The 12,920-nt window shown below is 47.8% G+C and overlaps 1 protein-coding gene across 1 annotated transcript in view; it reads left to right on the top strand.

Annotated features, from left to right (window-relative positions):
- The window catches only part of znf407 (zinc finger protein 407), a 105,116-nt gene that overhangs the window by 72,244 nt on the left and 19,952 nt on the right, over positions 1-12,920 (top strand). The window contains exons 8-9 of the mRNA XM_011605376.2: positions 87-207; positions 4,797-4,975. Coding sequence (XP_011603678.2) covers positions 87-207; positions 4,797-4,975 — 300 coding nt within the window. The remainder of the gene's footprint in view (positions 1-86; positions 208-4,796; positions 4,976-12,920) is intronic.

Genomic DNA, 12,920 nt, shown 5'->3' with positions numbered 1-12,920 from the left:
AATCTGTATGTAAACAAAGTGTAATACGTGATTGGGAGCATGTGTTTTATCTTTGGAGATGAATAAATTCTTTCTCTCTCACACAGGTGAGCGACCGTTCAAGTGTAAGTTCTGCAACTTCGCCTCCACCACGCAGTCCCACCTGTCCCGGCACAAGCGCGTCCACACCGGGGAGAAACCTTACCGCTGCCCCTGGTGCGACTACAGGTAACGGCCCGCCCATCTGGTGCCGCCGTGGTGGCGCTGATTATCAGAGAGTCGATGGCTGGTGGTGGGGGGGGGGGGGGTATAACTGCTTGATTGTGAGATAGCAGGTGGCCTGTGTTGGGTGGTATGGAGGGGGGGGGGGTGGCGTTAATGCTTGGATGCATGGAGTGCTTGTGTGTGGGTGGGAGAGATGGAGGGCAGTCGAGTCTAATCTCCACAGCATGGCTCCATCTCATCACTCTGCCTTCATCAACAGGCCTGGCTAGATATCTCACCACACACACACACACACACACACACACACACACACACACACACACTCAATGTCACTGTCACTGGCAGGTCCCTGTCATTAAAACACCATCATACCACATCAGTAATTACACAGGAAATTGTCAGTGAAATTGAAAAAGTTTTGCCTGCCTGGCACTGCACAGCTCTCCCCACCCTCCCGCCCCCTCTCTCTTTCTCTCTCTCTCTCTCTCCATCTTTCTCTCTCGCCCGTCCTCTGCCTCCTCATCAGGTGGCGGCAGAAGGGTGTGAAAGAGAATGGTCTCGAACCCATCATTGATTTCAGACGTACTCTTCATTTGTTTTTTCCCCTCTGTGACAAAGTCATTTTGGCAGCTTGTTACACCTGCTCTGCTCCACACGTTTCAGCTCTTTTGTAGGCAGTTACACTTACAAAGCGTGAAAATCTGTAGTCAAGCTGTTATTTAGTAGATATTAAAGGATTATTGAACGTTGCGTGCAGTTTTCATGAAATATCTCTTATCTGCAGTGATTATTGGCTGTGGTTCTACACAGATGGAAAAAGAAAAGGGCCGTGGGAGCATTTCCACGTAATTTACGTTTTGTCTTGTTCTGCAAAATATTCTCCATTACGCAGTATTTTTGCTTTATGTTATTGCTAAAAAAGTGCATAAAGGCTAAACAAAAGCAAAAGTTAATGAACTTTTACTCTCACAGTAGAACGTTGCTCAAGCTGGAGCTTTTAATTTGCTTTTAAATGCTCAGTTTCCCAACGTTCCTTCATCGTGCAGCCAGGAATTGTTGGGTTTTTACCAGCAGGGGCCTAAAATGACCCTCAACAGAGCGAAACCTCAAAGGAAAAGAGGTGAAGCTCCCAATTTCAGTTTCTCACAATAAAAGTACTTTGAGGCGACTTCAGAAGTACTGGTGGAACATTCCCACATGTATGTCAGGAGCAGGTCTGCTGGAGCTCGCAGGTCTCTAAATCCCTCTAAAATGTTGCTGGGTCATTGAATATTCCAAAATTGGATAATTACACAAACTCCCACAATGGTTGGAGTTGCTATCAGAGTGATACTCTGCTCCAAATGAGCCAAACGCTCCTGCTCCCATTGTTCCAGTGCTGGTTCTCACTGATCTTTACAGATAGTAGCTAATGAAACAGCAAATTAGAAGTCCAATTAACATTTCGGTCACCCCAGAGATCCCAACAGGACCAGGGGGCAGGCAAAGGGGACGGGCAAGATGAAGGAGGAGAAGGGAGGTTGGGGAAATGCCACCCTGGCTCAATAATCTGAAGACAAGGATTTAAATAGCAGGACTTCACGAGGGGCCTCGCCGCCGGCCGGCTTTTACGCCCTGGATTCATATTTAAACCCCCGATGATAAAAGGCTGCCAGATGATTTAGCGCATTTGATCCATAAGACGGTCTCATTAAGTACATATAACGTAGTTGTAAAGATATATTTAGGTGTGAGGTGATTGGCAGCTGTTGCTCATGGAACATGTTTATATCTGGTTTACTGGCTGGTGATTTACCGGCTAAACCAGGCTTATTAAATGTTATAGATGGCATCTACGCTTCTCTTTGCACAATGAGATCACCATCAAGGCAGCTTCTTAAATGCATGTATGTAAATGAGCAGGGAGGGAATGATCTATCAAATGCCACTCATCTCCAATTCAGACAGAGATGGATAATAGAGAGGGGATAATTATAGACGGAGTTAAATATTATAATATAATATTGCTCTGGGAATCCAGGGTTGTCAGTTAATGATGTCTATTTCACTATTCTCCAGCTATTCATGGGAAACTTTAGTGTTTAAGGAATAATTTGTTCACAATGAGGTGCATTTTCTTCCCTCATTAAAGTCAAGAAGCCATTCTATAAGAGCTAATTGATACACAGCCTTTAACTCGGCTCATATTAGCTCTTCTCCGAGGCTGTTGTTGTTTATGGAACGCTCCGATATTCAAGTTTCTGCCTACCTGTTTGGGTGTGAGGCGGCACAGGCTTTGACGACAGCACGCTCGCCCTCGGTGTCGCCAAAGTTCACCGTCTTGAAAAGTGAAGCCGGAGACGAGTGGGTGAGGTGGCCATTTAATGATGCTAACCGGGTCTCCTCGACGGAATCAGCCCCGAATGGCGGCCACCCTCCCAACTCTCAACGCACACAAAGGAACACATTTAAATCTCCTCTAATGAAGCACCTCTCAATTACACCTCTCCCATTACCATACACTTGTTTGGAAGGAGGAATATGGAAATGGCTAAAATGAAGGGGAGAGAGAGGGAGCACGAGGGAGTGAAGGGGTGAGGCATCCGCTGAGCATTAGCGCGGCTGATTCCCGTGGTGAGTGCACGGTTGGGGGAGGAAGTTGAAACATTGTCGGACTAATTAATACAGTGTATAGTAGGAGGGCTGGTGTGGGCTTTCACTAACTGTGACACCTGCTGACTCCTAAACGCACGTTGTGTTGTTTTAATATGACAATTACGGCATTACCATATCTGAAAGATAGCACGGGCCCCCTAGGAATCCACCCGCGCTCTCTTTACAGCCTTTTAGCTCCGCTTCAAATTTTATCTATTTATGCCGCGACTTTCGAATAAGAAATCAGTTCACTTTTAGCATTCTGCATCTTTTAGTGGCCCGATTTAGCTTGATTCGTTTGCATGTGACAATTAAAAGTCTCCCTTTTTTTTCCCATTCTACAGATGAACAGTCAACAGATGTGCTCCGTGAACCTGTTATATTTTTGCCAGTGATGGCTGATAAAGAAATCACAACCACGTGGGCCAATTAGCAAGATAAATGATTGATAATTTTTAGAACGTGTAAATATTCGGGGTTGTGTACATATCCACATGCGGTGAAGAAGAAATCTGCCTAATTTAGAAGGCACAGAACAGATAACACCTGCAAGACTGTAAACCTGCGGGTCTGGTGACAGAAAGCCGCGGCAGCTCGTTTGTTCGTAATTAGCGGTGAGGTTGTGGATTCTGAGCTCGGTGCCTTTTCGGTCTGGACTTTTCTCCTTCTTCCAGGTTGATTTCCCAGCAGCGCCCCTAACTGCGGCCCCCAGCTGCCGCGCTGCTCCTCAGGGGGTTCGGAGCAGAGGTCAGATTTCCCTGCTCGGCTGTATATATGTTTGTTGCCGTCTACTTTTTCAGATTAATCTGCTTTGCACAAAACAGCATTTTGTCTGTTTTGGGGAGGAGCCCTCATCGTTCTCCTACTCCTGTAGTCATACAGAATAAATACAACCCAGAGAGTGCCAGATCCTTTTTTATAGGAGCCCAGTGGAGCCGGACTGTGGCCCCATGATGGAGAGAGGTGTCCCTGCAAAAGTGAAAACAAATTCTCTCCTTGGCTGGTGTGAGCTATGGTACCGTGAGGCTTTATTGTCCTGGCCAAGGTGATAAGGGAGAGTAATTGCGTATTATACTGTCCGAGAATGTCAGGTCCAAACTGAGCATGAGTGCCCCATCCATCAACACATGATGGTGTGTTAATGTGTGTGTTTGAAACTGGGTTCTGCACTGCCCATTTCCCTCCGTGCTGCATTCTGTTTATGCTCCAGCCGTAACACAGAGGTGTTTGCTGATGTGTCTGTATATTCGCACCCCGACAATCACAGCAGAGATTTAAAAATAGTTGCTTTTCCAGCTGTTATGGCTACTGTGCATACGTACCGCGTGTGCATGTTTGTGTGTCTGCAGGCAGGTACAGATAGAGCCTGGAAGCAGGTCGGGCAACATCATTAATCAGTCCGGTGTGTGACATCATTACATGCTACACCCAGAGTAACTCCATCTCTGGACTGCCCTATCTGACCAATCGCACCCACTCGCACACAAACACACACACACACACGCACACACACACACACACAGGACGTGGACCTTTCATACGGCTGCAGCAGATGCATAATTCATAACAGATGTCCTCAGACTTATCTCAGATGTTTTACATTGAGCATCATGCTCCTACTTCCAGAAACATTACACCACAAGCCCAACCATGGGAAGAAAAATATCTAATTATGCGTGTGAGCATGACAGACTATCAAAAATGTGGAGTGTGTAAATATTTGTTGTTTTGGTAAAAGCGGCCTTTAGCCGCTTGGTGGGTCTTGGCCTGTTTCGCAGAGGCGTATTTATGGAACAAACATTTTCCAACTCTGTCCAAACATGGCTGCTCCCTGAGCTCCAGAGAGCCCTGTGTGTGTGTGTGTGTGTGTGTGTGTGTGTGTGTGTGTGTGCGTGCACGAGTGCATTGCTAGTCATTGCAATAAGATCTTCACGCCACTTTCTTTGCTTTTGTCACAGATCAAACTGTGCTGAGAACATCCGGAAGCACATCCTCCACACAGGCAAACACGAGGGTGTGAAGATGTACAACTGTCCGAAATGCACCTTTGGCACTAACTCTCCCATGGAGTTCCGCAACCACCTGAAGGAAAACCACGCGGATATTGAGAATCCAGATCTGGCCTACCTCCACGCAGGTAAAACGTGTCTTCAAGTCACACCGGCGCCACTCATGAACTTTGTCAAGAGTGTGGTGATGTAAAGAGAATATTTTATCTTCTGTGTCTGAGTAGAGCCCTGTGGCCTTAACACAACTCCAGACTTGTCATTTTAACCTTGGCAGGGACAGAAATGAATGAAAATGTACTTAAATCAAATGTTCTATTAGCATGAATATAGCTAAATGACAGCACGACTCCCAAGATCCCACTTCAGAGTTATCAATGAAGGTCTTTTCCTTTGAGTGAAGAGCCTGAACTCAACACCAGCACCTCTGTGGGTTTGTTCACTAACAGGCTAGCAAAACACTCCTGATTATGTTTCTAGGACACCGTCACTACCTTTTTTCTGTTTTGGTTTTAACGTTATTTTAAAATTCTTTTCTGCCTCACGGAGGCACTATAGAAAACCCTCCCAACTGCTTTGCCTGAGGGCACTTTGGTGATAGTTGCGAGGATCACATTCCCTCTATTCCTCTGCTCTTTTGTGTAGTTTGGTCCAAATGACGCTCCGTTACTGCTTTAGATATGTCGTTTTTGTCCCTGGACCGAGACCTGCTATTCAGCACTGATGGGGGGCAGCCAGCCACAAAGAGGCAGAGCTCAGATTGTTGGTCCATCCATCCCCGCCAATCACTCAGGCCACAGAGACAGATGAAATCTTGTCCCTCCTCTATTGGTTCCTTTGTATCGCGGTGTTCTTCCTTTGTCCTTCAAGGCCACCAAATCCAATCGGCGGAGTGCTCGTCCTTCAGAGGAGCAGAGAAGATAGCCTTTATCCTGTTATGCCTTTGACCTTAAATAAAAGCAGCAGAGTTGTACGGAAAGGCTTCACGTGGAAAATAGCAGCAGGGACATTACTGCGCAATGTTCTGGTGGCTCAGTGCTTTATTTCCTATTGAAAGTATCTTTGTGCTGACTCCAAGAAGTGTATTTCCCAAACAGATTTATTATTGAGTTAATTCTTATGTTTCATATCCAAGGACCAATCTCTGACCTCTGTATCCACCCTTCCAGGCCTCTCCTCCCTGGAGCCTCTCACCTTAAGCCAGTGCAGGCACTTTTGCTTCTTCTTGCCCTTTCACCTCTTGATTTTCCTCACCTGTTTTTGTCCTCATGCACCGGCTGACCTTTGGCAAATAACAGCGTTACGGATTCATTTTCTTGCTTTATTTCCAGTAATGTGTTGAGACTGAAAACACAAGTTAAACTAAGTAGAGAAAGACGTGTGTGATTGTGTGTGTGTGTGTGTGTGTGTGTGAGTCTGTGTTTAGTGTGTGCAGCCTCGATTGTGTGAATCGGTCACAAGTCCTCCTCTGTCAGGCCTGATTATTTTTTTTAAAAGTCTGTTTTTAAGGTGTGTTGTGAACATAAAGTAGATTTTCTGTGCACTGCATCCGCTCTCATAGTTCTACTTTGCGGTTAGATTATATAAACATGCAACAGCGGGAACCCAGAAAAGTCTGCCGGCCTTTTGACGTAATTAAGACGGAAGCAATCAAATTATCGGTGGTTTGGAGAAGGCATTGAAAGTACACTTGTGATCTCTCTTTCTTTCAAAAGAGAAAGAGGAGAGGTTGGGGGCGGCGGTGGAAAGAGCAGTGTTTCATCTAAGTAGACAGAACGAGACCAAAAGGAGAGACAGGGGGAAAAAAGATTAGGAAGGTAGATGTTGAATTAACCTGCTTGTGATTGCTCTCTGTCAGAGTGGCACCGGGGCCAGCAGCGAGAGCAAAATCATCCGTGATGGGCCTTCCCGCAGTTCCCCCTTTGAAAGACACAGATCAAACGCACCCCAGTCACGGCCCCTTTGCAGCTGCTTGCGCCGCGATTGATTGACACCCGAACGTCTCCGCCGCAGCTCTCCGTATCACGCTCCTGCTCCCCCTGCTCGCTCCCCCCCATCCTCCCTTCTTTATTCAGCGTCGCGCTTGGAATTAAAGCCCTTCTCAAGGATGAAAGCAGAGGTCCTTTGCAAACGAAGAAAGAGAGGGAATTAGACCCGGCGAGTAATGGAGGAGAATGATGATTAGAGTTGGAGGCAGAAGTGGAGGAAGGCTGAGGGGAAAATATTGCTGATAGGACACATTTTAATAAAACGATAATGGCAATTGTCTTCCTCATGCGATCTGCAGCGAGATATGTCAGAAAGAGGCGGCGGCGCCTTCTGCGATCTAGGTGTAGATAGCAGTGCTGCAGAGGTGGAGCCACAGGTACCGGGGAGCTGAGCAACTTTGCTAAATTATCCCGCAACTACAACTTTTTTTGCAGTTAAAATGTTAGAAATGCTCCGTGACGGGAGAGGCCCGGGATAATCGCCTAATCATTCTCTGTCTTTGCTGTTTCCCTAACAAAGAGTGAGCCGGAAAGTGCTTAGGAGGTGAGGAGAACACAGCGCACACACACACACACACACACATGCACACACATGCAGATGAGGTGATGTCGCCATCCGCTTTGTCTCAGCATCTTCACCCCACTATACTTAATTGTGAAATATTTCCTTAATTTTCAGGCGAGGTCATAATTGCACATCCTTGGGGCGAAGGGATCAAATGCTTTGTAATTAGCTAACTGGGCCAGAGTACTTGGATGTGCTGTTTAGTGCCTAAAAAGCTTTAAAAATAAAGAAATAAATTTCTTGGAGGCGTTGTTGCTGCTTAATGCAGATTCTATTTTCCTTAATAATGCATGATGGATGGCAGCCGTAGAGGGCTGGAGGAGATGTGGCCTTGTAAGTGATGATCTTAATACACACTTACAACCACGGGCAAATTCATTTGTTTGCATTTTTCTTACTTTATTAAAGAAATCTGTAAACAAATATGGCTTTGGATGGCTTTTACTTAAGTTATGCATCTCCGCGCCTCCCCTCCCTCCCGCTTTCACCTTCTGTTCTTCACATAATGAAACATTACTCTCCCGAGTTTCACTCGCGTGTTGCATTACAGTGGTGTGTTCTGATGAAGGGGGGGGGGGAGAGACAGGTGTGTATGTCATGCAAATGTGTCCTGGTATCCCAGCGCACATGACATTGTGTCGACGTTGTGAAAGAAGCCACAGACACCAGTGATAAAATCAACATCTGCTTCTAATAACAACGTGTTATATGTGACACTTGGTGGGGAAAATATGTGAGAAAAAAAACAAAAGCACCACAGTTCTTTGAGGAGAAAAAACACCTATAGGACATCAAGTCGTCAGCACCGCTGATGAACCCGCGTCTCTGTGTCGCCTCCCGTATGTTGCCGTTACATGATGGGCCTTAATGAAAAGAAAAAAAAGCCGTTCTGTTCAGTACGATGTGAAGTGTGATTAACGTGCTCTGATGGTGCTGATGCTGCCGTGAGCATCCTGCTGCTGACCCACTCCTCCTGGTCAGGTGCAGCTTTCAAACTAAGGCTTTGGCGTTGGACGGCGTGCTTTCGGCGCCCGTGTTGTTGTTGTTCCGACCTCTTCGTGTCTGTTTTTCTTCCCAGACCTGACAAAATAACTGGCAACCCTGCATGTACGGACTTGAAAACTGTCCCAGGCCGGCGTCAGGGTGTTAATTGGCGAATTCCCTCCTGAAGGACCTGTCGGGACAGCGGCTCACGTTGGGATCACATCTCTGGGTCTTTAGTAGTTACTGAGCGCTTCCCTCCTTTTTTCTATCCATGTGGATACAGTGAGTTTTTTAGTTAAAGTCGCATATTTGAGAAGCAGCTGTTCAATGCCAGCGTGTCCTTGGGGACGTGAAAATGGGGGGGGGGAGTGGGTGGTTAAGTGGTTTCGGTGAGCGAGACACTGTTGGTTGCATGTAAACCAAACGCGGGGCCAGTCGGAGCTGAGCAGGCAGCCGTTTCCGGAATAATGTCCTGCTCCGACGAGCGTGAAAGCTCCTCCAACTGGCTGCGTTCATCACACTTCTTCCTTCGTTCTCCCACCTAGAGGTGGGTTTCATCCCAAAAACCCAGCAAAGAGGAAGGAAACGAGTCTGTTTACCCAGACACGCAGAGGTCCCACACTGTTGACACCCCCTGTGAGTGATGCATGCTGGGGATGCACGCGGGCAGGCCCGTCCTTCCTGTACGGGCCGGCGAATATGGGCCCAGACAGGCCGCCGGCTCCCATAAAGACTCATCCATTATTCAGTTCTGGTTGAGTCTTCCTGCAGCGGGGACATTTCCAGCATCAACCTGCAGGCTGTGCTGTTGAAAGAAGATTTTAAAGTTGAAAAGAATCCGGAGTGGACATGGCCAATGTGTTTCATCCCATTCTGTGCCCTCATTGGCTGCAGCACACTTCTGAGATCGCGCCTTGACCTTTGCTGCTGTTCCGGTTCCAAGGACACCTTTGTCTTTCTAGTGTCTGCGTGTTGTCTGATTTGTGACTCTACCAACGTCTCCGCATTGCTAATTACCAGCAGGCTCAACTTTCCCAACTAAACAACCAATTATCGGCGCTTAAGCCCAACCCAGTCCCATGTTTCCTGATACAGTGTCCTATTAGGGCCCCTTATTTCTCCCCAAGCATAATTGAATCCCCTGGCTGCTCATCAGTGGGCTAATTTAAGCCAATGTGCAGAGTTGGTAATCAGAGGGGCTGCCTATTAGACTATCAGACCCCAATTAAGTGCCCTCTTATTGCCAACATAACAAGCCACCATCACCGCTGCTGTTATTGTATTTCAGCCTGCATTGGCCGGTTTTGTTTGGGTAAATCTGCGTTTCCTTAAGAAAAAACAGAAATTTAAGAAAGAGGCAGAATAAACTCCAACTCCAGTTTGCAGAAGTTTATTTTGGGATTGATTGAGTTCCTTTTCGCGCCAAAAGCATCTCATCAGTATCCCATCTACCTCACGATGGAGGGGGATTTCCCTCCCTCCTGGAGCGCTCGTATCTCCGACATCTAGGTAGGAAATTCAGGGCCGAGGAAATTTCTCAAATTGAAAAACCCAAACATCTGTCTCATTGCTGCCAAAATGTGATGAGGCTTAGCGCCGCTTTAACTTGACAAATAGAGTTGAAACGGGGGGGGGTAGTTCAAAGATGAACGCCTTCACCGCCTGCACCTCCTTCTGTCCCCGCATGTACAGAATCTTTCACTTTCTTCCTCTTTTTTCCCTCCTCGCTCCCCTTCCTCTGTCCTATCTGCTACAGCTGAGGGAACCAGAGTGGGAAGAGGCCCTACTTTAGTGTGTGTGTGTGTGTGTGTGTGTGTGTGTGTGTGTGTGTATGAGTGTGTGTGCATGTATGTACAGGAGGTGTGTGTCAGTATGGGGTAAGAAACAGGGCGGTGGCGGTGGAGGCGTGTGTTTAGCGTGTGTGTCGGCCCAATTAAAGGGTGAGCAAAGCCACTCACGAGGAGATTAAACGTAAAACGGTAAATTAGCGCTCCAAAAGGGGGCGTGGCAAACGTGCACGTACGCACAGGCCATGAAATCTCTTCTGACACCTGCAGGGGGGAAACGCCAGAGTGAAAGGAGGATGGGGGGGGGGCACTTTTGTGTTTCTGAAACAGGGCTCTGCAGTATGGTTTTGATGAGACGAGGCTCTGGACAGGCCGCCTTAAAATTCCAGAACACCGTTTGGGAAGCTGCTGAGCTCCACGGGCTCCCACTGCATGAGGAGCTGCAGGATCTGTTTTATTTTGTTAATTTACCCACTTTGTTGTCCCCAGTCTCTGCCAGACACGTAGAATTTAGGAGCCAAAGGGCCCACTTTGGGATTGTGTGAATTCCAGTTTTCCACTGTAATGTCAGTGTGTCGGATTCAAATCACTCATTCGCTGTCCTGGATATAGATATTTTTGAAGTTGTCCCCTTTTTACTGAAAAGCTTTGATGTTTTCCTCAGATTTTTATGCCACATTAAGAAACCAGGAGCATAAACAACAAAGAAGAAACCGTTTGCACATTTTTCAGCGAATTTCAGAGCCGGAAACAATCCCAATTATCCGTAATAAATTCCATAATTTCACTTTAATCACCCAAAGAGCTGATTTGCATTCCTCAGAGTAAGCTTTTGTTCTGTCATAGATCACAGAACACATCAATAATGGTAGTTTAAAAGCAGCGCGCATCATTCCTGCCCTCTCTTTAAGTGAAAACCCCAGGATTGGCGAGGCTGCTCCTTCTTTTGTATCTGTCAGCGCGTCTTCCTGCCCGGCTCCTCTTTCTTCTGCTGCCATGTGTTTGTGTCTGTGCGTCTCATGTGCTGAGAGGGAGCGCTGTGACTCCGGGCCGGCGGCTCACTCTGTCTCTCTGTCTGTTCGCCAGCCTGTCTGCTGTCTGTCTCCTGCTCTTGTTTGACTGCTATCAGACAAGCGTGTTGTTCAGGAGAGTGTGTGTACATGTCATCTGTCAGCGTCTCCGACTTCTAACGCAACAATCTCAGCCTGCCGCGCACACACACACACACACACACACACCCGCCGAACTTAATCTCCGATCGTATAGTTCCTGCCCCCCCCCCCCCCCCCCCCCCGGAACGAGCGTATGCACCTATAAAAGAACTTCACAGGTATCGATGCCTGCACACGCACACGTGCACGCGTGTCTTTCTGTTTGCGGGTGGAAGAAAATAGATCTCAGCTCTGTCATAGCTGGGCCTGCAGGCAGAAGAGGTCTTAACAGATGTTTCTCTCACTACCGCGTGCACACACACACACACACACACACACACACAGGTCTCTCTCTCTCGGACCCACAGTGGAATACAGATTCAGGCTCCTCTCCAGATAGGGATCAGCCTCGCCGCGGCTGCAAAAATGCTATCTTCACTGGGCGGCTGAATTGATAATCCCCCCCCCTCCGCATTTTCTTACAACAGCCCAGTTTGTAAAAAGGTAATCATTTACTGTTGCTACTATCTCTCCTGGGCCATACATCTTTGTGTCTTCACAGGACAAAGTTCTCCCGCTGCTACTGATGCAGTTTTTCCGTGTTTATTCCTCCTGTCGGGGGGGGGGACGGCTCCTTCTGCTTTATTCAAACGCTCGCGACCGACTCACCTGCGACCTTTTGCTCTCACCTTCCTGTCTTCGTCCCGTGTCGGGAGCATGTGCACGTTCCGTGCGTCCGTCCGTATGTGCGGCAGAGCGAAGGCTGAAAGTGACAGTGAATGAAGCACTAATCCCTTTGGGCACGTTGCAGAATCCAATACCAATACGGAAATCTCATCATTTCAATTATCATATTTATCATATTTATTCATTTTCTCCCAGCCTGGCTTAATGCCGCCCCCCCCCCCCTTTCTTCTCATTCCTCTCCCACTGCTACTTCCTCCGTACATTAATCTATTTTCTCCCTCTGTCGCTCTCTCCACTGGCGGCACGTGGACCTGTCAGTCACGGTGATTGACAGAACTCAAGTGGCCTACGGAAAAGCAGCTCGTCCCCCCCCCCCCTCTCTTTTTTGGTCAGACGTTGCGCTGGCGATACCGAGGTCTTATCAGGAAACCCAATTTATTGCTGTTTTTCTGGGGGGGGTGCCACTCAGGCTGACTGACAGCTCTCGCGCGTCCTCGTTGCAGTGTAGGGATTTCCTTTAAGTTGCCCCCCCCCCCCCCTTCCCCTCGTATATATCGTCAGAGATTATTCCGCTTTGCACAAACACGCCTCCGAACCATTTTGTTTTGATCTGACCTCGCTGCTGATGGTGATTGACACGCGGCGCTCCCCAGGCCAGCTCGCCGCGCCGGGTCGAGCGCAGCTTTGTTTTTAGGTAATTGTTTTATCCTCCGAGGAGCCGCCGAAGGTAAAAGAAGGAAGCTGTTGTGTTCACGTGCCAGAGCGCGCGGAATTAATTCCACACGCCTTCGAAATGTCGTCTTTTCCGTCGATTTGCATTTGGGGCCGCGCTCACGTGTGCGCGCCCGTGTGACAAGTATGACCTCCTCATCCCCGGGCTTATCGTGGCGGTGTTCCACATTATTGATAGCAAG

This window comes from Takifugu rubripes, chromosome 7 (genome assembly GCF_901000725.2).
Source record: "Takifugu rubripes chromosome 7, fTakRub1.2, whole genome shotgun sequence".
NCBI lineage: Eukaryota > Metazoa > Chordata > Actinopteri > Tetraodontiformes > Tetraodontidae > Takifugu > Takifugu rubripes.
The sequence above is the reverse complement of the archived record's forward strand: the minus strand, read 5'-3'. Positions and strand labels throughout refer to the sequence as shown.